At 48.3% G+C, this 27,215-nt stretch overlaps 1 protein-coding gene across 1 annotated transcript; it reads left to right on the forward strand.

Moving 5' to 3' along the window:
* The first annotated feature begins 1,823 nt into the window (after window positions 1-1,823).
* AP2S1 (adaptor related protein complex 2 subunit sigma 1) lies at window positions 1,824-12,133 on the forward strand. Its single transcript, XM_036834659.1, has 5 exons — window positions 1,824-1,962; window positions 4,361-4,510; window positions 11,088-11,201; window positions 11,473-11,532; window positions 11,752-12,133. Exons 1-5 carry the CDS (start codon window positions 1,960-1,962, stop codon window positions 11,851-11,853), a joined length of 429 nt encoding a protein of 142 aa, XP_036690554.1. The 5' UTR covers window positions 1,824-1,959; the 3' UTR covers window positions 11,854-12,133.
* The last annotated feature ends 15,082 nt before the right edge of the window (window positions 12,134-27,215 follow it).

Raw genomic sequence — 27,215 nt, forward strand, 5'->3', positions numbered from 1 at the left:
ATTTTTGATGTATATCTACATCCATGTAACTAAAACCTCTTTCAAAGTATAGAATATTACTATGCCAAATCCAACATAATCCTCACCTCCTAGCCCCCTGCCCACAGAGACAATCACTGTTCCTGTTTTTACATCATAGATTAGTTTTACCAATTTTAGTCTTCATGGTCATTCAAACAAATCACATAGTAACTACTCATTCGTGTAAGACTTCTTTTACTTAGCATTACACATGTCTGTTTTCTTGATACCTATTAATTCATTCATTCAGCAGATGTTTATCAAACAAACACCAGACTTGTGCCAGGCACTGAGCTGGGCACTGGAGATCAGGGCTGGGACCAAGGGGAGGCAAGCCAGGTGCTCACTTTCAGGCTCTTGCAAGGGCTGAGTCAGCACCTTTTCAACTTTTTTTTTTTTTTGGCTGCGCCCCGCGGCATATGGGATCTCAGTTCCCTGACCGGGGATCGAACCCACACCCCCTGCATTGGAAGCATGGAGTCTTAACCACTGGACCGCCAAGGAAGTCCCGAGTGAGTGCCTTTTTCACCCTGGGCACATTGCTTACCTTATCCTGGTCCCAACCCTGTTGGAGATAAAGCAGTGCAAGAGACGGATTGATCTCTGACCTCTTGTTGCCCCTGCAATTATTCAATAGCTATGTGTTGGTTCTTCTGCCAATACTACACTTTTAATTTACATTGTTCTAGGATATGGTTTGTTTTTATTAGGGCGTCTCCCCTCAGTATCAATACCTTTATTGAGTGCTTACTATGTGCCACCGTGTTCTAGGTGATGTAGATACAGTTAACAGACAGGGTCCCTGCTCTCAACAGGGACCTAAGGGGAGATCCAGACAACAGACCCACACACCCCAAATAAATCATTAACAGTCGTAAAAAGGCTTAAAAAAAATCAAACTAACTGCTGACCTAGAGAATTTGAGGGGTCGGAGAGGGGGACTTTTGTATGTTGGGTCCTCTATACAGTACTGTGGAGGTGCTGTTTAAGCTAGAGGAAGAAAAGAGGTCAGCCAGCAAATAAATGGGGGAAGGATTTCCAGGGAACAGCGCAAAGGAAAGGCACTGAGGTGGGAAAGCCCTTGGCCTGTTTGGGTAACTGAAAGAAGGCAGGTCTGCCTCTGGATAGGAAGTAAGAAGACCCCTATTACCTGATGTATGTTAACAGTGAACATTCATGATTTTAATATTTATTGAGCACTTACCATGTGTTGAGCACTGTGCTAAGTACTTTGGAAACTTACCGAAGCTTTACAACAACCCCACTGAGGTGACCCCTTGATCACCCCTCTTTTACAGATGAAGAAATTTAGTTAAGAGGTGAAATTGCTGGCCCAAAGTGCTAGGAAATGCGACGGCAGGATTTGCACACAGTGCTGACTTCCAAATTCATGCTCTTAAACCACTGTCCGTCTCCCACAGAAAACACTCAACACATTTTAAACAAAGTACTGGGTGAACACGGAAAGACAGTTACATTTCTAGCTCCCCCAACGCAGTTTCTTATTTAAAACAACTATTCCCAGCTTGTCCTTTCCGCCTTGGCGGGGAGGTGGAGGGAGGCTGGAAGAAATACATTTCCCAGGACGCAGCACTCGCCTCGCTGGCCGTCAAGCATGTCGGGAATCGTAGTCCTCCGAGGACTACAATTCGCCCTCGGCTCCCAGCATGTATTTGGAGTCCGAACTGTGCGGTAGGAAAAAGGACAGTCGCGCAGCATGCTGGGAAGCGAGACCGGCTCTTTTCCCAGGCTTGCCTCCCAGACGAGCGAACTCATTTTTTTTTTCGGACTACAATTCCCAGCGGGCTGTGCGCGAGAGGGCGGGCGAGTTCGTCTCCCGGAAGTCCGCTCTAGCCCTCGGTCCCCCAACAGCTGCCAGAGCCGGAGCCGCCCAGAAGCCGCGGGACCAGGGCCGCTGGGGTCCGGACGGGGGTCGCCATGGTAACGGGGGCGCGCCCACGCTGGGGACGGGGGAAGGGTGGGTCCACGTGCAGGTACTGGAGACTCGTTGGGATACTGACAAGCCGCCCCTGCTGCGGTGCGATGGTCTGGGCCGGGCGCGGGCTCTCGGGATTGGGGCCGATCAAAGGCCGGGGAAGGGGGGAACTGGGAGGTGGTTCTGGGCGCTGGAGTGTACCAGGGTTCTCGAGGCCAGGGAGCTTTGGAGACCAGGTGGCAAGGGGAGAGGGCTGTGCGGGAGGGAGACACTGGAGATGGCTGGAGGGTTTTGAAACAGGGAGGCAAGAGATCAGGGAGGATCTCAGATGGGCAGAAGGAATTGGAGGTGGGGAGGGGACATCCTAAGAGGAGGACTCTCTGGGAGCGTGGCAGGAGAGTTGAAGAATGGAAGACATTGTGATAGGAGAGAGGGGGTCTCTAGAGGCAGGAAGCTGACATTGCAGGCGGAGGGGGGTGTTGGAACTGGGCCGGATACTGCTGATGAGAGAGGTATCTCAAGGGGAAGAGACTGGACCCTGGAAACGGGAAGTAGACAGCTGTAGGGAATGGGGCTTTAATGTCAGGGAAAGTGTGCAATAAAAGGGGGAAGACTTGGCGTAGGGAATGAATGCTAGAAATGAGTGGGGAGCAATGGAGTAGGTCTTTGCAAGAGGAGGGGTCTTGGAGAATAAGGAGTAGGCATGGCAGTGGGAGAGGTGGGGATGGGGCTTTGGGAGCAAGGACTGGGCATTGGATTTGTCACCCCTCCCCGGTGATCGGGATGGGGCGACCTGACAGAGGGCACTGAAATGGAGAAAGCGGGAGTCAAAAGGGAGCAACTCCAGGGTAGGGGGCTTGGAGACAGAGAAGGTTGGGGAGCATCAAGAGGGAACATCAGAGGGGCGAGGATACAGGAGGGAAGGGACTTCTCATTGTGGATTCCCTGAGGTGGAGAGATTCTAACTGGGAGGAGAAACAGGAAGAGGTGTGTGAGGGAATTTAGGAGTAAGAGGCAGAGCTCTCCCTCAGCTGTGTAGACTGGCTTCTGTGTCTCTCCTCCCTAGATACCCCATCTATCTTTGGCTCTGCCCCCAGGCTGTGGCTGCGTGGCGTGGGTCCCCCCAACTCCCACCCCACGCCCTTTCCCTGCCTGCCAGGACCCCTGCCCTGCTAGGAAGTGGTTTTCCCTGGCTCAGCAGAAGGGGTTCTTGGAAGGAGAGTGTAATATCCTGTTTCTGTGCAGCCTGATTGGTTGGGGGAGGAGGGATGGAGTGTGTGGAGAGTGAGGCTTAGGAAAGAGAGCGGACTCTCGCCAGTGGGTGGAGGCTCCCACAAGTGAGGGTAAGGGGGTTCAGAGCAAAGCCTTTGGACTCCCAGCTCTGCTTTCTGGCTGTGAGACTTCCTTTCTCTGAGCCTCAGTTTCTTCATCTGTAAAATGGGCATAAGCATGCGCATCTCAAACAGAACTGAGCCCAAAGGCAGGCTTCCTAGCTACGTGAACTTGGGCCATGGTTTTCTCAAAGTCAAATGCCAATGAATTATAATATTACTAAGAACTAATATTTGTATAACACTTAGTATGTACTAGTCACTGTATTATACCTCTTATATTTAATAACTCATGCAACAGTCTCCTGAGGGAGATACTCTCGTTATATCCATTATACAGACGGAGAAACTGAGGTCCCGAGAGGTTAAGTAACTTGCCTGCAGACACACAGCCAGCAGTGCCAGGATTCATTCGGGCTCTGTAGTCTGTGTTCTTAGCCACTTGGTCAAATGCCTCAGTCATAATAGCTAATTTTATTGAGCACTCAGTATGTAGTAGGCACTATACATAGCACTTCCGGGATCAACTTGTTCAATGTTCATAGTAGCCCTATGAGAGTTGAGCTGGCTTTTCAGAATCATAAAAACACATTTCCTAGCCATCACTGATGATGATCGTAGCCGACACCGAGTGAACCTACTAGCGCCAGCTACTAGACTAAATTTATAAACTTATTTAACCTTCAGAACACCCTGACAAAGTGGGTCTTCTATGGAAACTTGTTTTGCTGCGGTGGGGGGTGGGGGGGGGAACTGAGGCTTAGGGGGGCGGATCTTTTGTCCAAGGTCAGGGAGACGAGAGTTGGTGGAGCCTGGGACTTAGTGCCCTAGAAATGACTGCAGAGTTGGCCAGAGAAATCACAGGGGTGTTGGAGGGACCTGGGACAGGAGTGTGTGGCCAGACCAACCTGGCTGGGCTCTGGGGCATGGCTGAGACCCTTGGAAGACAGGCCGCAGGGACACGTGGGCCCTGTCTCCCCTGTGGGGATGGGTGGGGCTGTTGGGCAGGGCCGCCCAGCCCTGGCCCGCCCTCCCCACCCCTCTCCCTCCCTCCTCCTCCTGCTGCCCCCAGATCCGCTTCATCCTCATCCAGAACCGGGCAGGCAAGACCCGCCTGGCCAAGTGGTACATGCAGTTTGATGACGATGAGAAGCAGAAGCTGATCGAGGAGGTGCACGCCGTGGTCACTGTCCGAGATGCCAAACACACCAACTTTGTGGAGGTGACGGGAAACTCCCCCTCCCCCCACCGCCCCAGGCCAAAATGCCCCCCCCCACTCCCTTGCTTCCTTTTGACCCCTCCTTCCCAGCCTCCTGCCCAACCTCTAATGGCAATAACCCCTCACGCCCTCCTTCCTTCCCACATTCATTTATTCAACATGCTTGCCGTCTTCCTTCCTTTGGGGGGTACTTTTTAGTGTGAAAATTTTCCGGCGTACAGGTTAGTACAACAAGAGAGAAGTTGATTGCAAACTACCCAGATTTCATAGTGTTAAGAGTTTGCTTTTGTTTTTATTTTTATAAATTTATTTATTTATTTATCTAATTTTGGCTGCGTTGGGTCTTCGTTGCTGCGTGGACTTTCTCTAGTTGCGGCGAGCGGGGGCTACTCTTCCTTGCGGTGCGCGGGCTTCTCATTGCGGTGGATTCTCTTGTTGCGGAGCACGGGCTCTAGGCGCGTGGGCTTCAGTAGTTGTGGCTCGCAGGCTCTAGAGCGCAGGCTCAGTAGCTGTGGCACACGGGCTTAGTTGCTCCACAGCATGTGGGGTCTTCCCGGACCAGGGCTCGAACCCGTGTCCCCTGCATTGGCAGGCGGATTCTTAACCACTGCACCACCAGGGAAGTCCTGCATTTTTGTTCTACCTTTATTCTCTTTTTTCCGGCCGAACAACTTTTTTTTTCTGGTGCCTTTTAAAAACTTACTATAAAGATGCTCAAACACACAAGAGTAGGGAATGGTATAATGAACCATCCCTTGCTGTAGTGTTTTCCATTAAGTTACAGAGATCACGGGGGAATTCCCTGGCGATCCAGTGGTTAGGATTTCTCACTCTCACTGCCAAGGGCCCGGGTTCAATCCCTGGTTGGGGAACTAAGATCCCATAAACCGTGCAGTGCAGCCAAAAAAAAAATATAAGTTACAGAGACCATGATGTTTCATCCCTAAATATTTCAGGATACATCTCAGAAAATAAAGACACTTCCTTCCATGACCAAAGTATCATCAGGCCTGATAAAATGAGTCATACTTCCTTACTATTATTACTCTAATAACCAATCAATACTTAAATTTCCCCCAAATCATCAAAACTGATTGTCCAAAGCCAGTCAAGGATCTTGGCATTGCTTTTGGTTTCCATGTCTCTTTGGTCTCTTTACTGAGATGGCCTCCAGCTTTAATTCCCACGGGATTAGCATGTTCAAGAGACCAGGCTGATTGTCCTGTAGAATTCAACAAATATTAATCGGGGGACTGCTGTGTACCGGGCACTGTTCTAGGCACTGGTGATACAGCAGGGAACGAAACAGACCCAGTCCCTGTCCTTGGAGAGCTGACAGCTGACATTCTAGTGGGTGGGAGACTGTTAGTAAAGATATAGTGTATCAGGTGGTGATAGGTGTCAGGGAGAAAAAAGAAGCAGCTGTGGGGGATGGAATTGCTGGGGTGTGTACAGCAGGGGTTGGAACGCAGGTTTAAATGGTTTGGTCAGGAGGTCTTCATTGAAGAGGGGCCATTTGAGCCCAGACCTGAAGGAACTGAGGAGTGGAAGGAGATGATATCTGAGAAAGGAACATTCCAAGCCCAGGGAACAGCAAGTGCAAAGGCCCTGAGGCAGCAGGAATGTACGGGGGCATTCCTAGAATAGCAAGAAGGCCAGTGTATCTGAGGTGGAGTAAGCCAGGGAGGACGGTGGGAGCAGATGAGATCACTGCAGAAGGCGCAGGGTGTTGTGGGCCGTGGTGAGGACTTGGGCTCTTGCTCTGAGTGAGACGGGAGCCACGGAAGGGTTTTGAGCTGAGGAGGGACATGGGTTGACTTAGGCTTTAGGGATCCCTCTCTAGGGGGCAAGAGCAGAAGCAGGGGGACCACTCAGGAGGTGACCTCTGAGGTCCAGGTGAGAGATGCTGGTGACTGGCACTGGCATGGAAGCAGTAGGGGTGCTGAGAAGCGTTTTGAAGGTAGAGCCAACTGAAGGACCAAAGATTGGATGAGGTGTGTGAAAGAAAATGGAGCCACCAGTAGGGGGCGCTGTCACTTTCTCGGATGGGGCCGACTCAGGAAAGAGCAGGTTGAGGTGGAGATCAGCACTGAGGTGTCTGTTCTCATCCCAGCCGAGATGTCCAGGAGGGGATGAAGGGAGAGGAGCGGGGAGGTCAAGGGATGCCCGCCCTCCCGGGGCATCCTGCTGCCGGCGCAGGGTGGGTCCCACACTGAGTGCTAGAAATGGCAGCAACTGAGGGACCCAGAGAGGGGCAGGGAGGCCCGAATAGACAGGAGAAGCCAGAAAGGCTGGCTGGTCAGGTGAAACTGTCACAAGGGGGCCTGACCATCTTAGGTTCCTCCCAGTCCAGGCCCACTCCAGCATGTAGCCCTGTGCAGGGCAGTGCTGGTGACACAGTGGTGACAGGAAGGAACCAGGAGGATGACAGCAGGAAAGGGTGAATTTCAAGTAGAGAAGAGTGCTGCTCAGGGTCAGATCCTGCCAAGGCCACACCAGCTATGACAGTCAGCTGGTAACTTCTCCAGATCAAGTTTTCCTGCCCTCTTGGCTTCCTGTCTTGAACCTTCCACTCCAGAGCAGGGGCCTTAAAACATGTGATCATGTATCTGTATCAGTTTTTTTAAAAAGTGGAGTTAGCACCCTGATATATTCTTTTTTCTTTAATTTTTTTTATTACTATTTTTTAAATTGGGGTATAGTTGTTTTAGTTTCTACTGTTCAGCAAAGTGTAGTTCCCGTGCTATACAGCAGGTTCTCATTAGTTATCTATTTTATACGTATTAGTGTGTATATGTCAATCCCAATCTCCCAGTTCATCCCACCACCCCCCCCGTCCCCCCCACTTGGTGTCCATATGTTTGTTCTCTACGTCTATGTCTCTATTTCTGCCTTGCAAACTGGTTCCTCTGTACCATTTTTCTGTATTCCACATATATGCGTTAATATACAATATTTGTTTTTCTCTTTCTGACTTACTTCACTCTGTACGACAGTCTCTAGGTCCATCCACGTCTCTACAAATGACTCAATTTCGTTCCTTTTTGTGGCTGAGTAATATTCCTTTGTATATGTGTACCACATCTTTATCCATTCGTCTGTTGATGGGCATTTAGGTTGCTTCCATGACCTGGCTATTGTAAATAGTGCTACAATGAACATTGAGGTGCACGTGTCTTTTTTTTTTTTTTTTGGCTGCATTGGGTCTTTGTTGCTGCACGTGGGCTTTCTCTAGTTGTGGCGAGCGGGGGCTACTCTTTGTTGTGATGCACGAGCTTCTCATTGACGTGGCTTCTCTTGTTGTGGAGCATGGGTTCTAGGCACGCGGGCTTTAGTAGTTGTGGCACTCAGGCTCAGTAGTTGTGGCACACGGGCTTAGTTGCTCTGCAGCATGTGGGATCTTCCTGGACCAGGGCTCAAACCCATGTCTCCTGCATTGGCAGGCAGATTCTTTTTTTTTTTTTTTTTAATATTTTATTTTATTATTTTTTAAACTTAATTAATTTATTTTTTTGGCTGTGTTGGGTCTTCGTTTCTGTGCTAGGGCTTTCTCTAGTTGCAGCGAGCGGGGGCCACTCTTCATCACGGTGCGCGGGCCTCTCACTATCGCGGCCTCTCTTGCTGCGGAGCACAGGCTCCAGACGCGCAGGCTCAGTAGCTGTGGCTCACGGGCCTAGTTGCTCCCCGGCATGTGGGATCTTCCCAGACCAGGGCTCGAACCCGTGTCCCCTGCATTAGCAGGCAGATTCTCAACCACTGCGCCACCAGGGAAGCCCTGGCAGGCAGATTCTTAACCCCTGCGCCACCAGGGAAGTCCCCCGCATGTGTCTTTTTGAATTATGGTTTTCTCTGGGTATATGCCCAGTAGTGGGACTGCTGGGTCATATGGTAATTCTAGTTTTAGTTTTTTAGGGAACATCATACTGTTCTCCATAGTGGCTGTATCAATTTACATTCCCATGAACAGTGCAAGAGGGTTCCCTTTTCTCCACACCCTCTCCAGCATTTATTGTTTGTAGATTTTTTGATGCTGGCATTCTGACTGGTGTGAGGTGATACCTCATTGTAGTTTTGATTTGCATTTCTGTGATAATTAGTGATGTTGAGCATCTTTTCATGTGCCTCTTGGCCATCTGTAAGTCTTCTTTGGAGAAATGTCTACTTAGATCTTCTGCCCATTTTTGGTTTGGGTTGCTTTTTTTTTTGATATTGAGCTGCATGAGCTGTTTCTATATTTTGGAGATTAATCCTTTGTCCGTTGATTCATCTGCAAATATTTTCTCCCACTCTGAGGGTTGTCTTTTCATCTTGTTTATGGTTTCCTTTGCTATGCAAAAGCTTTTAAGTTTCATTAGGTCCATTTGTTTATTTTTCTTTTCATTTCCATTACTCTAGGAGGTGGGTCAAAAAAGATCTTGCTGTGATTTATGTCAAAGAGTGTTCTTCCTATGATTTCCTCTAAGAGTTTTGTAGTGTCTGGTCTTACATTTAGGTCTTTAATCCAGTTTGAGTTTATTTTTGTTTATGGTGTTAGGGAGTGTTCTAATTTCATTCTTTTACATGTAACTGTCCAGTTTTCCCAGCACCACTTATTGAAGAGGCTGTCTTTTCTCCACTGTATATCCTTGCCTCCTTTGTCATAGATTAGTTGACCATAGATGCATGGGTTTATCTCTGGGCTTTCTACGCTGTTCCATTGATATATATTTTTGTTTTAGTGCCAGTACCATACTGTCTTTATTATTGTAGCTTTGTAGTATAGTCTGACATCAGGGAGTCTGATTCCTCCAGCTCTGTTTTTTTTTCTTAAGATTGCTTTGGCTATTCGGTGTCTTTTGTGTCTCCATACAAATGTTAAGATTTTTTTGTTCTAGTTCTGTGAAAAATGCCATTGGTAATTTGATAGGGCTTGCATTGAATCTGTAGATTGCTTTGGGTAGTACAGTCATTTTCACAGTATTGATTCTTCTAATCCAAGAACATGGTATATCTCTCCATCTGTTTGTGTCATGTTTGATTTCTTTCATCAATGTCTTATAGTTTTCTGACTACAGGTCTTTTACCTCCTTAGATAGGTTTATTCTTGATATATTCTTACTAATCCATGGATTATGTGCAGGAACTACTGTAATAATATTAGAAAACATACTGGGACTCCCCTGGCGGTCCAGTGGTTAGGACTCTTCACTTTTACTGCCAAGGGTGCAGGTTCAGTCCCTGGTCAGGGAACTAAGATCCCACAAGCTGAGCAGCGTGGCCAAAAAAAAAAAAAAAAAAAGTTAGAAAACATGCTCAAAGTATAGGAATTAACAAAAGGATACACTAGGAAAAAAATAAATAAAAATCAGGGACTTGAGGACTTCCCTGGTGGTGCAGTGGTTAGAAATCTGCCTGCCAATGCAGGGGACATGGGTTTGAGCCCTCGTCCAGGAAGATCCCACATGCCATGGAGCAACTAAGCCCGTGAGCCACAACTACTGAGCCTGTGCTCTAGAGCCCTCGAGCTGCAACTACTGAGCCCATTTGCTGCAACTACTGAAGCCCATGCGCCTAGAGCCCATGCTCCGCAGCAAGAGAAGCCAAGCGTAATGAGAAGCCCATGCACTGCAACAAAGAATAGCCCCCACTCGCCGCAACTAGAGAAAGCCTGCGCGCAGCAACGAAGACCCAACACACTGAAAAAAATGTATATAAATAAAAATAAATTTATAAAAAAAAGAAAAGAAAATCAGAGACTTGTGTTGGCTTTTGCAGTCGCCACCAGGTGGTGACACACGCACACACGCCAGGCTGGATTTTTCAGATTTTGGCCAAAGACATGGAGCTTTGCAAGCCAGTATGCATATCTCTATGTGTCTATCGCTTTATCTACTTACACATGCGTATAAAATTAGAGTCTGTGTCCCTGGTTCATGCATATTTATTCGTGGATTGTGTGTATGTGATAAGGTAGTAATATTTGTATTTATATTATGGTTCAGTTAAGGGCAAGGCTGAGATTGTCTTGGTTACAGGTGGTGAGTGTGCACTGCCCAGCACAAAGCCTGCCACACAATAAGTACTCAGGCAGTGTTTGTGGAATGATTGAGTAGATTAGTTCCAGGCTGAGGAGTTTGACTCTCTCCAGAGGCAACAGGGAGCCACAGAAAGGGGGGAATGGACACCGTGGAACACCCCTGCCTCTCTCTCTGGGCTCTGGGCTTTTGCATAGCCTGTTCCCTCTGCCTAAAGCACTCCTGCCCGTTCACTTCTACTCATCCTCCAGATCTCAGTCCAGATGCCCCCTCCTCCAGGAAGCCCTCCCAGACCCCCATCCTGGGTCAGCTGCCTGCCCCCTCGGGGCTCCCACAGTCTAGCCCTGCCCACTCGGGATGACTGAGGATGAATCTGTCTCCACTGGACAGTGAGCCCTAGGCAGGGAGGGCCAGGACCACTGTGTCCCCAGCACAAGGCCAGACACAGAGCAGAGCCTCAGGGACCACACGTGGAACACAGGACTGAATATGTTGGCTCCACCCTGCCCAGCACGTTGGGTCCTGGGCACGCCCTGTCACTGACTACCTGCCTCTTTGCCCCGCAGTTCCGGAACTTCAAGATCATTTACCGACGCTACGCCGGCCTCTACTTCTGCATCTGTGTGGACGTCAACGACAACAACCTCGCCTACCTGGAGGCCATCCACAACTTTGTGGAGGTGCACAGGCGGGCGGGCGCCGTCCCTCGTCCCCTCTGTTGGGATGCACGGGCCCTCCTTGCCCTCCCCTCAGAGGCCAGGGGTGGAGGGCCACTGTCTTTCTCGGCCCACCTCGATGTTTCCTCTGGTCTCTGTCTCTCCCCTTTCCTCAGCTTCTCTCTGCCTTTTTTTTTTTTTTTGCCGTCTCATTCTGATGCCCTCTGTTCCTGTCTCTGTGTGTGTGTGTCTCTCTCCCTGCCCATCTCTCACCACCTCTGTCTTCCTCTCCCAGGTCTTAAATGAATATTTCCACAACGTCTGTGAACTGGACCTGGTGTTCAACTTCTACAAGGTGGGCTCCTGGTGAAGATGAGGAGGAGATGAGGAGGAGGGAGCCGGAGGAGGGGGAAGGGGGGTGGGCCGGACCCCCGCAGCCGCCCCGGTGCCTCTGCGAGGGTCTGTTTCCTGGCACTTGAGCATCAGAGCCCCCAGCTCCCAAGGTTTAGACCAGCATCCTGGGGGTCTCCCCACCTCTCACACCAGGGTCTCCCCTCACCCTCCCTTCACTCAGGTTTACACGGTCGTGGATGAGATGTTCCTGGCCGGCGAAATCCGAGAGACCAGCCAGACGAAGGTGCTCAAACAGCTGCTGATGCTGCAGTCGCTGGAGTGAGGGCTGGCCGGCCCCTCCCGCCCCCGGTCCCGCCCCCGGTCAAGCCTGCTTCCTTCCCCTTTCCAGGCCCGGGACCCACCCCAGCGGCCCCCTCCCTCAGCTGCCCTGGAGGAAGGCACCCAGCCGGGTCTGGGCCACAAGGGAGGGGGCTGCCCCCACGGCCTCTGGGCCCCAGCTGTGGGCGGAGGCCACTCGCGTGTACCGAGTAACCATGCCGTTGTCGTGTGATGCCGTGAGTGCGTGCGTGGAGCCCCCAGTAAACCTGTGGTCCCCGCCTGGCCTTGTGTCTTTTGAGCCCTTGCCTATCTTCCCTGGGAACCAGGGGCAACTCCAGACGCCCTGCCATCAGTGCATCAGGCAGTCAGTCAACAAACACTCCTCATGAGAATTCCCTGGTGGTCCAGTGGTTAGGACTCTGAGCTTTTGCGGCAGGGGGCCTGGGTTCAATCCCTGGTCGGGGAACTATGATCCCACAAGCCGTGCAGGGCAGTCAAAAAAAAAAAAAAGCCCCAACAAACTGCTCGTGCTGAGGGTGGCGGAGGGGGAGTGCAGATGCTTTCCCACCCGTTTCTGCCCACAGAGGGCTGCTGGGGCTGGAAGCGGTGACGGATCTCGACACTGAGCACTTGCTACTAAAATAACGATGCTCAGGGCCGACACCAATGCCTCTCAGGCGCCGTTCTAAGCCTTGACTCGTAGTACCTTACTTAATCCTCATAAGATGATGAGGAAGGGACTGTTAGTAGCCCCATTTTCCAGAGGAGATCACTGAGCTCAGAGAAGGTTACAAGGCTCGTTCAGGGTCACGTGGAGAGTCTGCAGATGAACCAGGTTGCTTTTGAGCCCAGGCAGGCGGCTCCAGAATCCTTGTTCTTAACCACTAGGCCGGAGGTGCAGGCGCTGGGCCCAGTGTTCAGTGGTTCTCAGCAGTGGCACTGCTGGCACTTGGGGTAGGAAGATTCTTCACTGTGTAAGACTGTCCACCTCCATCTGCCAAGTGCCAGCACCGAGTGGCCCTCAGCACTTGTGACAACAGAAAACACTCCTGCATATTTCTTTTTTTTCTTTTCTTTCTGGCTGCACCGTGTGGCTTCTGGGATGTTAGTTCCCCAACCAGGAACTGAACCCAGTACCATGGCAGTGAAAGCGCCGAGTCCTAACCACTAGACCACCAGGGAGCTCCCCCCATGTGTTTCTAGTGCCCTCTGGAGGGGCTGTGCCCCCTCCCCCCATGCCCACTGAGAGCAGAGTGATGGCCACTGGCTGCAGCCATGACTGGCATCCTTGGCAGAGCTGAGAATGCTAGGCACGTCCTGTCCGCTTCCATTAATGTGACACAGCTTCGCGTCAGTCTCCCAACTGCAGGGGGTAGGTTGTGTCCCAGCTCAGCTACATCCACACTATGCAACCTTGGGGTAAGTCACTTAACCTCTCTTGCCTCTGTTTCTTCATCTGGAAAGTGAGTCGACTATGGTTTTTAATCTCATGGTGTGTTCTTGAGGAGTATATGAGTTAATCCCGGGACAGTTTAGGGTAGTACCTCGCATCAGTAAGCATGCATTCACTGCACAGACATTAAGTGCCTGCTGTGTGCAAAGCCCTGTGAGAGAAAAGATGTTTATAGATGTGAACGGTGAGCACTGACTATAATCATTGTCATTTTACATGTGGGACACTGAGGCTTGGGGAGGTGAATTCCCTTCTAGATACAATCACTCCAACAGTGTAGTCGTTTCTTGTTGCTGCTGTAACAAGTTATCACAAACTTACTGGCTTAAACTAACAGGACTTTGAGACTGACCACCCTGGAGGGGTGAGGGTGTCGGGGGGGGGGGCCACCCAGGCTGAGGCCTGGATCTTCGGCTGGGTGACGGGGTGGGAGGTAAGGTCCTTCCTGAGATGGGGAAAGAGCAGGTTGGAGGAATATGCCAAGGTTATTAGAACATGGAGAGTGTTTTAACTTCCTAAGGCTGCTGTAACAAATGACTACAAGCTAGGTGGGTTAGAACAAGAGGAATTGATTCCGTCTCAGTTCTAGAGGCCAGAAATTTGAAATCCAGGTGTCAGCAGGGTTGTGTTCCCTCTGAAGGCTCTGGGGGAAGATGCTTCCTTATCTCTTCCAGCTTCTCATGGCCCCTGACATTCCTTGGCTTGTGGCTGCATCTCTCCAATCTCTGCCTGGTCTTTCCTCTATGTCTGCATCTTCTACTTTTCTATCTCTTATAGGGACACTTGTCATTGGATTTAGGGCCCACCCAGATAATCGAGGACGATCTCATCTCAAGGTCTTTAACTTAATTACATCTGCAAAGATGTAATTTTTTTCCAAATAAAGTCACACTCATAGGCTCCAGGATGTGGACATGTTTTGGGGGCTACCATCAACCCACTAGAGTGAGTGTGAGGTCTTGGGGGTCACCCAGGAAAGGACCAGGAGGGCTTTGGACACACAGACCTGAGGCTCACAGAAGGAAGGATGCAGAGAGCGTTTGCTTATTTGTGTATTCAACAAATGTTTCTCTGGCACCTACTATGTGCCAGTCACTGTTTCAGTACCAGGGGATACAGCAGTGAGCAGAACAAATCCCCTGCCCTCAGAGAGCTCAGTCCCCTGAGGGTGATGGGGCAATGCATAAAGAAGCAAGTCCATGTCTGGTATGTCAGAAAGTGAGGAGTGCTATGGAGGCAAATCAAACAATGAGGACAGAAGGAAGCCTGGCAGATGGCACTGCTATTCTAGATGGATGGTCAGGAGGGCCTGGCTGGAGGAGGTGACATTTGAGCTGAGACTGAAGGAGGTGAGGGAAGGAGCCATGGGAAATTTCAGGGGAAGAGTATTGTAGGCAGAGGAAACAGCAAGTGCAAAGGCCCTGGGGCAGAACATGCAAGGAGGCCAGTATAGCCGGAACAGAGTGAGCAAAAGGGACAGTGGAGGCTACGTGTTCATAAAATAGAAGGATTAGAGGTGGAAGACAGAACACACAAGGTCAGACCTGCTGTGGTGAGGACATTGGGTTTATTCTGTGTGAGATGAGAGCCATCCGGAAGGACTTTTTTTTGGAGGGTTTGGGAGAGGGTGGTAATGACCTTATTGAGATATTACTCACATACCATACATTGTATGGTATGTAATTCACCCATTTAAAATGTACAATTCATTTGGTTTTTCTTTCTGTCTTTCTTTTTTTTGCCACGCAGCTTGCAGGATCTTAGTTCCCCAACCAGGGATCAAACCTGGGCCCTCGGCAGTGAAAGCGCCGAGTCCTAACCATTGGACCACCAGGGAATTCCCCAATTCAGTAGTTTTTTTTTTTTTTTAAAGAATATTCAGAGTTGTTTTACTGTCATCACAATCCACTTCAGAACATTTCATCACCCCCCAAAAAAACCAGTACCCTTAGCTATCAATCATCCCTCAATCCCTCCATCCCCTTTCCCCAGCCCTAGGTAATCTACTAATCCACAGTCTACTCTCTGTCTCTGTGGATTTGCCCATTCTGGACATTTCATAGAAATGGAATCATACAATATGTGGGGCACGGGAATGTTTTGAGCCAAAGAGGGACGACAGTCTGCCACATCTGACACAGGAAGTCAAGGGTGGGAGCCGGGAGCCAGAGAGGAGGTGACCGCAAAGATCCAGGCAAGAGGTGATGCTGGCTTGGGACAAGGTGGGGGCAAGGCGATGGGAGTAGAGAGAAGTGATCGGATTCTGGACACATTTTAAAGGTGGAATCAGTAGGATTTGCTGACGATTTGATGTAGGGCGGGAGAGAAGTCAGGGATCACTCACAATTTTACAACCCGAGCATCTGGAAGACCGGAATCACCTTTTCCAGAAGCAAGAAGACAGTGGGGGGAATATGTCGAGTTTGAGCTCTTGGGCCTCCAAGAGGAGGTGCTGCGGAGGGAGTGATTGTGTGGGTCTGGGGTTCGGGAGAGAGATCCAGGGCGAAGATAGACATTTGAAAGCACCAGATGTTATTTACTGCCATGAGATCAGCTGAGATCACCAAGGGAACAGGTGTGAAGACAGAAGAGATCTGCAGAATGAGATCAGGGAAAAGAGAAGAAATCAGAAAACGAAACAGAGAAGGAACAGCCAATGAGAAGGAAAACCATCTAGTGCAGCATCCTGGAATCCAGAGGAAAAAGCGTGCTCAGGAGGAGAGTATATTCACGCGTTAAATACTGTTGAGATCACCGCAGCTCTATGAGAATGGCTCATTTAAAAATACCGAATGCGTGGGATTTCCCTGGCCGTCTAATGTTTAAGACTCCACGCTTCCAATGCAAGGGGCCTGGGTTCCATCCCTGCTTGGGGAACTAAGATCCCACATGCCTCCTGGTATGGCCAGGAAAAAAAAAAAATACCGAGTGCAGGCGAGCACCCAGGGCAACCGGAACTCTCGTACATTGCTGGTGGGAACACAAAGTGGGGCAGGTTCTCTGGAATGGTCTGGCAGGTTCTTATAAAGTTAAACATTACACTTACTTTATGACTCAGCAATCCCTCTCCTATTTGTTTACCCAAGAGAAATAAAAACTGATGTGCAAAATTTCTACATGAACCTAAGTTAAATGAAGACCTACGTGCATGCAAAAACTTGTCCGTGAATGCTCATAGCAGCATTATTCACAGTAGCCAAAAGGTGGAGACAACGCAGAGGCCCATCAACTGATGAAAGGATAAATAAGATATTCTATGTCCACACAATCAATTCTTCTTCAGCCATAAAAAGAAAGAAGCATTGATATGTGCTAGAACATGGATGAGCTCTGAAAACGTATGCTGACTGACAGAAGCCAGTCATAAAAGACCACGTTTTGTATGATTCTATTTATATGAAATTTCCAGAAGAGGCAAATCCCTGTTGACAGAAAGTAAATTAATGATTGGGAAGGGTTGCGGAGAATGGGCTTTGGAGGTTGATAGCCGAAGGGTACAGGGCTTCTTTTCAAGGTGATGAAAATGTTCTAAAATTGGTTGTGGTGATGGTTGCACAACTCCATGAACATATGAAAAATCATTGAATTGTACACTTTTATTTTGTCTTTTGTTCTATTTTTGTTTTTGTTTTTCTCGGGGTTTTTAAAAAAGATTTAATTTTATTTATTTTTTTGGCTGTGTTGGGTCTTCGTTGCTGCGCGCGGGCTTTCTCTAGTTGTGGCGAGCGGGGGCTACTCTTAGTTGTGGTGTGCGGGCTTCTCATTGCGGTGGCTTCTCTTGTTGTGGAGCACAGGCTCTAGGCCCGCGGGCTTCAGTAGTTGTGGTGCGCGCGGGCTCTAGAGCACAGGCTCAGTAGTTGTGGCGCACAAGGCTTAGTTGCTCCGCGGCATGTGGGATCTTCCGGGACCAGGGCTCGAACCCGTGTCCCCTGCATTGGCAGGTGGATTCTCATCCACTGCGCCACGGGGAAGTCCCTGTATTTTTGAATTGTATGCTTTAAATGGGCTTATTGAATGGTATGTGAGCTATAGCTTAATAATGCTTAATCACAATAATGAATGAATAAATGAATAAAATAAATAAATAAAATTTACCTTGCAGTTGCAAACAGAAAAACAAAACCCCAAACCCCAGCGTGTTTCTGTTTACAGTGGCTTTATTCATAAGCACCCCAAATCGGAAGCAATCCAAATGTCCTTCAACAAGTAAATGGATAAACAAACTGCGGTCCATCCAGGCAATGGACTATTTTTCAGCATGGGTAAGGAAAGCAGCTGATACACTCAACAGCGTGGATGAATCTCAAATCTCAAATCTTTATGCTGAGGGAGAAAAGCCAAACCTGGAAAGCTACATGCTGTATAATTCCATCATACGACATTGTTATAAAAGCGAAGTGACTGGGAATTCCCTGGCGGTCCAGTGGTTAGGACTCTGCACTTTCACTGCCAAGGGCCTGGGTTCAATCCCCAGTCAGGGAACTAAGATACTGTAAGATGTGTGGCGAGACCAAAAAAAAAAAAAAAAAAAAAGCCAAGTGACTGAGGACAGATCAGGTGTTTCCAGGGGCTGGGAGTGAGCTGGGGGCTCAGTGAAAGCGGAGCACGAGGGAACTTTTGAGGGGTGATGGAATTCTTCCATATCTCCATTGTGAGGGTGGTTATCTGACCTTCTGCCCTGTCAAAGCTAATGGAAGTGTCCACTAAAAAGGGTGAATTTTAGTATATGCACGTTATACCCCCATCATCTGACAAAAATGCTTCTGAAGCCCAAATGTTGATCAACTGACGAATGGATAAACAAAACCTGGTATAGCCATACAAGAGAGTATTATCCAGCCATTGAAAGGAATGAAGTTCTGGGAATTACCTGGCAGTCCAGTAGTTAGGACTCTGCGCTTCCACTGCAGGGGGCACTGGTTCAATTCCTGGTCCAGGAACTAAGATCCCACACGCCAGCACATCAGAAAAAAAAAAAAAAGAAAGAAAGAAAAAAGGAAGGAATGAAGTCCTGATGTGTTCTACGACATGGATGAACCTTAAAAACATTATGTCATGTGAAAGAAGCCAGACACAAGAGGCCACAGAATGTATGATTCCATGTAGTATAGAAAATATCTAGAATAGGCAGCTCCCTAGATACAGAAAGTACATTAGTGGTTGTCAGGGGCTGGGTTGATGGGGGAGGAATGGGGAGACACTGTTTAACACACACAGGGTTTCCTTTTTCGAGTGATGAAAATGTTTTGGAGCTGGATAGTGATGATGGTTGCACAATCTAGTTACTATATGAAAAACGACTGAATCGCTCACTTTAAAAAGGTGAATTTGGGGAACTTCCCTGGCGGCGCAGTGGTTAAGAATCTGCCTGCCAATGCAGGGGTCATGGGTTCGATCCCTGGTTCGGGAAGATCCCACACGCCGCGGAGCAACTAAGCCCGTGAGCCACAACTACTGAGCCCATGTGCTGCAACTACTGAAGTCCATGCGCCTAGAGCCCATGCTCCGCAACAAGAGAAGCCACAGCAATAAGAAGCCCATGCACTGCAACGAAGTGTAGCCTCCGCTCGCTGCAACTAGAGAAAGCCAGCGCACAGCAATGAAGACCCAACGCAGCCAAAAATCAATCAATCAATCAATCAAATTAAAAAAAAAAAAGTGAATTTGGGGAATTCCCTGGTGGTCCAATGGTTAGGACTCAGCACTTTCACTGCGGGGGCCCGGCTTCGATCCCTGATCCCCTGTTAAAAAAAAATGGTGAATTTTATGTGGTATATATATACAATGGAATACTACTCAGCCATTACAAAGAATGAAGTAATGCCATTTGCAGCAACATGGATGGACCTAGAGATTATCATACTAAGCGAAGTAAGTCAGACAGGGAAAGACAAGTATCATATGTTATCACTTATATGTGGAATCTAAAATATGACGCAAATGAACGTATCTACAAAGCAAAAGCTGACTCACAGACATAGAGAACAGACTTGTGGTTGCCAAGGGGGAGGGGGTGGGGGAGGGAAGGACTGGGAGTTTGGGGTTAGCGGATGTAAACTATTACAATGAGATGGAGGGGCAACAGGGTCCTGCTGTGTAGCTCAGGGAACTATATTCAATATCCTGTGATAGGGATTTCTCTGGTGGCGCAGTGGTTAAGACTCCATGCTCCCGATGCAGAGGGCCTGAGGTTCGATATTGCGTCAGGGAACTAGATCCCACATGCATGCCACAACTAAGAGTTCGCATGCCACCACTAAGAGTTCCCATGCCACAACTAAGGAGTCCATGTGCCGCAACTAAGATCCGGTGCAACCAAATAAATAAATATTAAAAAATATATACCCTGTGATAAACCACGGTGGAGGAGAATATGAAAAAGTATATATATATGTGTGTAGCTGAGTCACTTTGCTGCGCAGCAGAAATTAAACACAGCATTGTAGATCAACTATACGTTAATAAAATTTTTTTTTAAAAGGTGAACTTTACGGTATGTATATTTCAAAAAACAAAACAAAACAAACAAAAAAGCTGAGCAGTCAAATAGGAGAAGTGCTGAGAACAAGCCACTGGATTTGGTAAGGTGCGGGTCAGAGGGGCCGGTGGAGTGAGGAGGATGAAACCCACAGGAGTGGCTTCCGGAGAGGCGGGGGTGGGGCGGGGAGGAATGGGGCGCAAACCCCAATCAACCCCGTGGAGGAAGTTTTGCTATAAAAGACGGAAACAGCGCAGTGGCTGGAAGGGCATCATGCAGGGTCAAGGAGATGGGGATTGTGCTTTTTTTTTTTTTGAAATAGACAATATTGCAGCGTGTTTCATGCAGCTGGGAGTGGTGCAACTGGCAAGGGGGACTTGAAAATGCAGGAAAGAGTCAGGGGTTGGGGAGGAAGAAAGGGGGGATCCAGGCAACGAGGGGACATGGGCTCATTCCTAGGATCAGTTGGGAAGGCAGGGTGGGCGGACACCGAAGCAGGTGGAGGTGGTGTTGGAATTCACGACAGTCCTTTCTCTGATGGAGTCTATCTCCACGTTGACATGGGAAGCAAGGCCATTGGCTGAGAGGGAGAGGGGCGGCTGCCACCAGGGCCGGTCCCCCTGAGACTGAATAGGGTGGTGGAACTTGTGGGGTGGAGCCCAACCTCCGCTTCCACTCCACTTCAGCTCGTTGTTGCCATGTGGAGAGGTGGGCCCAGTATGGCTGGATCTGATTTTTCAAGAGACATTGGTGGGACTTCCCTGGTGATCCAGTGGTTAAGACTCTGTGCTCCCAATGAAGTGGGCACAGGTTCAGTCCTTGGTCGGGGATCCCGCATGCCGCACGGCCAAAAAAAAAAAAAAAAAAAAGACATTGACAATCTAGAGGGTTTTTTAATTATTATTTTTTTAACTAAAAATTTTTAATTGAAGTATGGTTGATTTACAACAACCTAGAGTTTTTTATTTTATTTTATTTTTTTAATAAATTTATTTATTTATTTATTTATTTTTGGCTGTGTTGGGTTTTCGTTTCTGTGAGAGGGCTTTCTCTAGTTGCGACGAGCGGGGGCCGCTCTTCATCGCGGTGCACGGGCCTCTCACTGTCACGGCCTCTCTTGTTGCGGACCACAGGCTCCAGACACGCAGGCTCAGTAGTTGTGGCTCACGGGTCCATGTGGGATCTTCCCAGACCAGGGCTCGAACCTGTGTCCCCTGCATTGGCAGGCAGATTCTCAACCACTGCACCACCAGGGAAGCCCCAACCTAGAGTTTTTTTAATTTTTTTTAAAGAAAACACGTCCAGTGGTTAGACTGAGCCATGTGTTTAAAGTCCCTGGTGCTAGTGGACTAAAGCAGAAGCCAGACTTAGCTCTGGGCTTTCAAGGAAGTCCAGTGTTTAATTGGGAGACACAGAGGAACTTGAGAAAAGCACCAAACGAGGAAGTTGCTGAAATGTTACTGGGCGGCCTGCTCCAGGCCCCACAGGTTCTAAGTTTTTTTTTGTTTTTTTAAAAATCTATTTATTTTACTTATTTTATTTTTGGCTGTGTTGGGTCTTCGTTGCTGCACGCGGGCTTTCTCTAGTTGCGGCGAGCGGGGGCTACGCTTCGTTGTGGTGCACGGGCTTCTCATTGCGGTGGCTTCTCTTGTTGCAGAGCACGGGCTCTAGGCGCCCAGGCTTCAGTAGTTGTAGCACGCGGGCTCAGTAGTTGTAGCACACGGGCTCAGTAGTTGTGGTGCACGGGCTTAGTTGCCCCGCAGCATGTGGGATCTTCCCGGACCAGGGCTCGAACCCATGACCCCTGCATTGGCAGGTGGATTCTTAACCACTGCGCCACCAGGGAAGCCCTGTTCTAAGGTTTTTAAAGGCATCATCCCACTTAATCTTCAGAACGGCGCTGCCAAGTATAATAGCTATTGGCATTATCGTTGCCATCGCCAGGATGAGCTTCTCTGTGCAGATAAGGAAACTCTGGTTCCGAGAGGAAAGACCATCTGCCCAAAGACACGCAGTAGGATGAGACTGGAATGCTGGAGGCAGGTTGTTTCTGTTTTCTTTAAGGGGACAGATATTGGAGAGGGATCCCCCCAAAATGTAAGAAAGAAAGTAGGAAAGAATTTCAGAGATGGAGTGAGATTTATCTTATAGTTAATGTAATTCCTCTCAGTAGCCACCCTCCCCCCACCAAAAACAAACTTTCCATTCTTAAGAAACTGATTATCAAGTTTATGTTGTGTTATGGTTTGAATTGAGTCCCCGCTCCAAACAAGAGTCCACCCCTCCATCACCTCAGAATATAACCTCATTTGGAGATTGGGTCTGTTTTTTTGTTATGTTTTTTTTTTGGCCGTACCACACGGCATGTAGGATCTTATTTCCCCAACCAGGGATGGAAGCTGTGCCCCCTTGCAGTGGAAGCTTGGAGTCTTAACCACTGGACAGCCAGGGAAGTCCTGGACATTGCGTCTTTACAGAGGTGATGAAGTTAAAATGAGGCCATTAGAGTGGGCCCTAATCCAATAGGACTGATGTCCTTTAAGAAGGGGAGATTTAGGGAATTCCCTGTGGTCCAGTGGTTAGGAGCCGGTGCTTTCATTGCCATGGCCCGAGTTTGGGGAACTAAGATCCTGCAAGGCAAATGCGAGGCCTAAATAAATAAATAAATAATAAAAGAAAGGGAGATTTGGGCACAGAGACAGGCTCAGAGGAAAGACGAAGTGAAGAGACACAGGGAGAAGATGGCCCTCTACAAACCAAGAAGAAAGGTCTGGAACAGATTCTCCCTTCCAGCCCTCAGAAGGAACCCACCCTGCTACACCTTGATCTTGGGCTTCTAGCCTCCAGAACCATGAGCCAGTAAGTTTCTGTTGTTTAGGTTCCCAGTCTGTGGGACTTTCTTCAAGCAGCCTTAGGAAACGAATTCATGTTGGAAAACAAAGGGACAAGGAGAGGCAAGATAATCTTTTTTTTTTTTTTTTATAAATTTATTTATTTTATTTATTTATTATTTTTGGCTGCGTTAGGTCTTCGTTGCTACTCTACGTTGTGCTGCATGGGCTTCTCACTGCAGTGCCTTCTCTTGTTGCGGAGCATGGGCTCTAGGCACACGGGCTTCAGTAGTTGTGGCACACTGGCTCAGTAGTTGTAGAGCCCAGGCTTAGTTGCTCCGCGACATGTGGGATCTTCCCGGACCACGGCTCAAACCCGTGTCCCCTGCATTGGCAGGCAGACTCTCAACCACTGCGCCACCAGGAAAGCCCCAACCTAGAGTTTTTAAAATTTTTTTTAAAGAAAACACGTCCAGTGGTTAGACTGAGCCATGTGTTTGCAGTTCCTGGTGCAAGTGGACTAAAGCAGAAGCCAGACTTAGCTCTGGGCTTTCAAGGAAGTCCAGTGTTTAATTGGGAGACACAGAGGGACTTGAGAAAAGCACCAAACGAGGAAGTTGCTGAAATGTTACTGGGCGGCCTGCTCCAGGCCCCGCAGGTTCTAAGTTTTTTTTTGTTTTTTTAAAAAATCTATTTATTTTACTTACTTTATTTTTGGCTGTGTTGGGTCTTCGTTGCTGCACGCGGGCTTTCTCTAGTTGCGGCGAGCGGGGGCTACGCTTCGTTGTGGTGCACGGGCTTCTCATTGCGGTGGCTTCTCTTGTTGCAGAGCACGGGCTCTAGGCACCCAGGCTTCAGTAGTTGTAGCACGCGGGCTCAGTAGTTGTAGCACACGGGCTCAGTAGTTGTGGTGCACGGGCTTAGTTGCCCCGCAGCATGTGGGATCTTCCCGGACCAGGGCTCGAACCCATGACCCCTGCATTGGCAGGCGGATTCTTAACCACTGCGCCACCAGGGAAGCCCTGTTCTAAGGTTTTTAAAGGCATCATCCCACTTAATCTTCAGAACGGCGCTGCCAAGTATAATAGCTATTGGCATTATCGTTGCCATCGCCAGGATGAGCTTCTCTGTGCAGATAAGGAAACTCTGGTTCCGAGAGGAAAGACCATCTGCCCAAAGACACGCAGTAGGATGAGACTGGAATGCTGGAGGCAGGTTGTTTCTGTTTTCTTTAAGGGGACAGATATTGGAGAGGGATCCCCCCAAAATGTAAGAAAGAAAGTAGGAAAGAATTTTAGAGATGGAGTGAGATTTATCTTATAGTTAATGTAATTCCTCTCAGTAGCCACCCTCCCCCCACCAAAAACAAACTTTCCATTCTTAAGAAACTGATTATCAAGTTTATGTTGTGTTATGGTTTGAATTGAGTCCCCGCTCCAAACAAGAGTCCACCCCTCCATCACCTCAGAATATAACCTCATTTGGAGATTGGGTCTGTTTTTTTGTTATGTTTTTTTTTTTGGCCGTACCACACGGCATGTAGGATCTTATTTCCCCAACCAGGGATGGAAGCTGTGCCCCCTTGCAGTGGAAGCTCGGAGTCTTAACCACTGGACAGCCAGGGAAGTCCTGGACATTGCGTCTTTACAGAGGTGATGAAGTTAAAATGAGGCCATTAGAGTGGGCCCTAATCCAATAGGACTGATGTCCTTTAAGAAGGGGAGATTTAGGGAATTCCCTGTGGTCCAGTGGTTAGGAGCTGGTGCTTTCATTGCCATGGCCCGAGTTCGGGGAACTAAGATCCTGCAAGGCGAATGCGAGGCCTAAATAAATAAATAAATAATAAAAGAAAGGGAGATTTGGGCACAGAGACAGGCTCAGAGGAAAGACGAAGTGAAGAGACACAGGGAGAAGATGGCCCTCTACAAACCAAGAAGAAAGGTCTGGAACAGATTCTCCCTTCCAGCCCTCAGAAGGGACCCACCCTGCTACACCTTGATCTTGGGCTTCTAGCCTCCAGAACCATGAGCCAGTAAGTTTCTGTTGTTTAGGTTCCCAGTCTGTGGGACTTTCTTCAAGCAGCCTTAGGAAACGAATTCATGTTGGAAAACAAAGGGACAAGGAGAGGCAAGATAATCTTTTTCTTTTTTTTAATAAATTTATTTATTTTATTTATTTATTATTTTTGGCTGTGTTGGGTCTTCGTTGCTACTCTACGTTGTGCTGCATGGGCTTCTCACTGCAGTGCCTTCTCTTGTTGCGGAGCATGGGCTCTAGGCACACGGGCTTCAGTAGTTGTGGCACGCTGGCTCAGTAGTTGTGGAGCCCAGGCTTAGTTGCTCCGCGGCATGTGGGATCTTCCCAGACCACGGCTTGAACCCGTGTTCCCTGCATTGGCAGGCAGATTCTTAACCACTGCGCCACGAGGGAAGCCCAAAGCAAGATAATCTTGAGGAAGAATATGAGAGGGCTTGCCTAAGCAGTCTTCCAGATCATTATTATTCAGCCTGAGCAACTAAAAGACCATGGTGTTTGCATAATATTAGACAAGCAGATTAACAAAAAAAAAAACAGAGGGCCCAGAAACAGACCCACGCATCCAAGGAGATCTGATACAAAACAGAGGTTGCCTTTCAGGTCATGGGGGCAGGGTGTGGGTTGTCCGTGTGGGGCGGGAGATCCGATCTCTACCTCACATCATACACAAAAGTCATCCCCGGTAGGTTGTAAGGCAAAATGCTTAGAAGAAAACATGAGAGAATAGTTTTATGACCTTGAGGTTAAGAAGGACTGCTGCATTAAAAATAATTGTAATTATGGGACTCCCCTGGCGGTCCAGTGGTTAAGACTCCCCTGCTCCCAATGCAGGGGGCCCAGGGTCGATCCCTGGTCAGGGAACTAGATCCCACACACAGCGCGGCCAATAATAATAATAATAATAATAATAAATTCAGTTTTGAAAGAATGCATTCCTATATTCCAAATTCGATACTACAAAAATGGGTACAGTGAAAAAAATGTGCCCCTTAATCCTTATCCCCCAACCACCTTGTTCCCTTCCTTGGAGTCAACTGGTATAACCAATTTTTTGTTATCCTTCCAGATATACATTATGCCTAGAGAAGCAATATGAACACACACACTCGCACACACACACCGTCCCCCACTCTTTTAATGCAGACGATGGCATATTGATCACACAATTTCTTCACCTTGGAGATGATTCCAAAGGAGTAGGTAAAGAACTTCGTTATTTCTTTAGCAGTGTGTGTGGTAGAGAAAGATTTCTTAGGATACAAAAAGTACTAACCATAAAATAAAAGACTGCATTAAAAGTAAAACCTCTGGGCATCAAAAGATCCCAAAAACAAAATGAAAAGATGAGCCACAAGTTGTGAGAGGATATTTACAACACATGTAACTGACAGAGGGATTCATATCCACAATATATAAAGAACTCCTACAAATCAATAAGAAAAAGACAAAGAGCAGAATGGGAAAATGTGCAAAAGAGGGAGGGGAAAACAGCTTCAGAAGTCCTGGAAGATGGGGAAAGGGGGCAAGTTATGCACATGGGGTGGGAGATTGGATCTCTACCTCAAGCCACACACTCAAAATAGCTGAGATGTGGCCCATCAGTAGTAGTTATCAGTGACCTGGTGAAGGAGGGCCTGGCAGAAGGGTATGGGAGCCTCAGTAACCCAGCTGAGAGTGAATTCAAGGTGGAGATGGGAGAGATTATTTCTTTCTGGCCTGGGGAAGGGAGAGGGCGGCCCAGCCCAGAGGGAAAATGTTAGGTGAAAGACTGGCTCCGTGCCTGACACCTGCCTGAGTCTTGTCGAGGCTGGGTCAGCCCTGCCTTTCCTCCCCTGTGATGCAATCCTGCCCTTGTCTGACAACATCCTCTTTATTTATTTATTTTTTGATATCTTTATTGGAGTATAATGGTTTTACAATATTGGTTAGTTTCTGCTGTACAACAAAGTGAATCAGCTATATGTATACATATATCCCCATAACCCCTTCTTCTTGAGCCTCCCTCCCACCCTCCCTATCCCACCCCTCTAGGTCGTCACAAAGCAATGAGCTGATCTCCCTGTGCTATGCACCAGCTTCCCACTAGCCATCCATTTTACATTTGGTAGTGTATATATGTCAGTGCTACTCTCTCATTTTGTCCCAGCTTCCCCTCCTGCCCCCGACGTGTCCTCAAGTCTGTTTTCTACATCTGTGTCTTTATTCCTGCCCTGCCACTAGGTTCATCAGTACTGTTTTTTTAGATTCCATATATATGTGTTAGCATATGGTATTTGTTTTTCTCTTGCTGACTTACTTCACTCTGTGTGACAGACTCTAGGTCCATCCACCTCATTACAAATAATTCAATTTCGTTCCTCTTTATGGCTGAGTAATATTCCATTGTATATATGCGCCACATCTTCTTTGTCCATTCTTCTGTCGATGGACACTTAGGTTGCTTCCATGTCCTGGCTATTGTAAATAGTGCTGCAATGAACAATGTGGTGCATGACTCTTTTTGAATTATGGTTTTCTCAGGGTATATGCCCTGTAATGGGATTGCTGGGTCGTATGGTAGTTCTATT

This window comes from Balaenoptera musculus, chromosome 19 (assembly GCF_009873245.2).
Source record: "Balaenoptera musculus isolate JJ_BM4_2016_0621 chromosome 19, mBalMus1.pri.v3, whole genome shotgun sequence".
NCBI classification, from domain to species: Eukaryota; Metazoa; Chordata; class Mammalia; order Artiodactyla; family Balaenopteridae; genus Balaenoptera; species Balaenoptera musculus.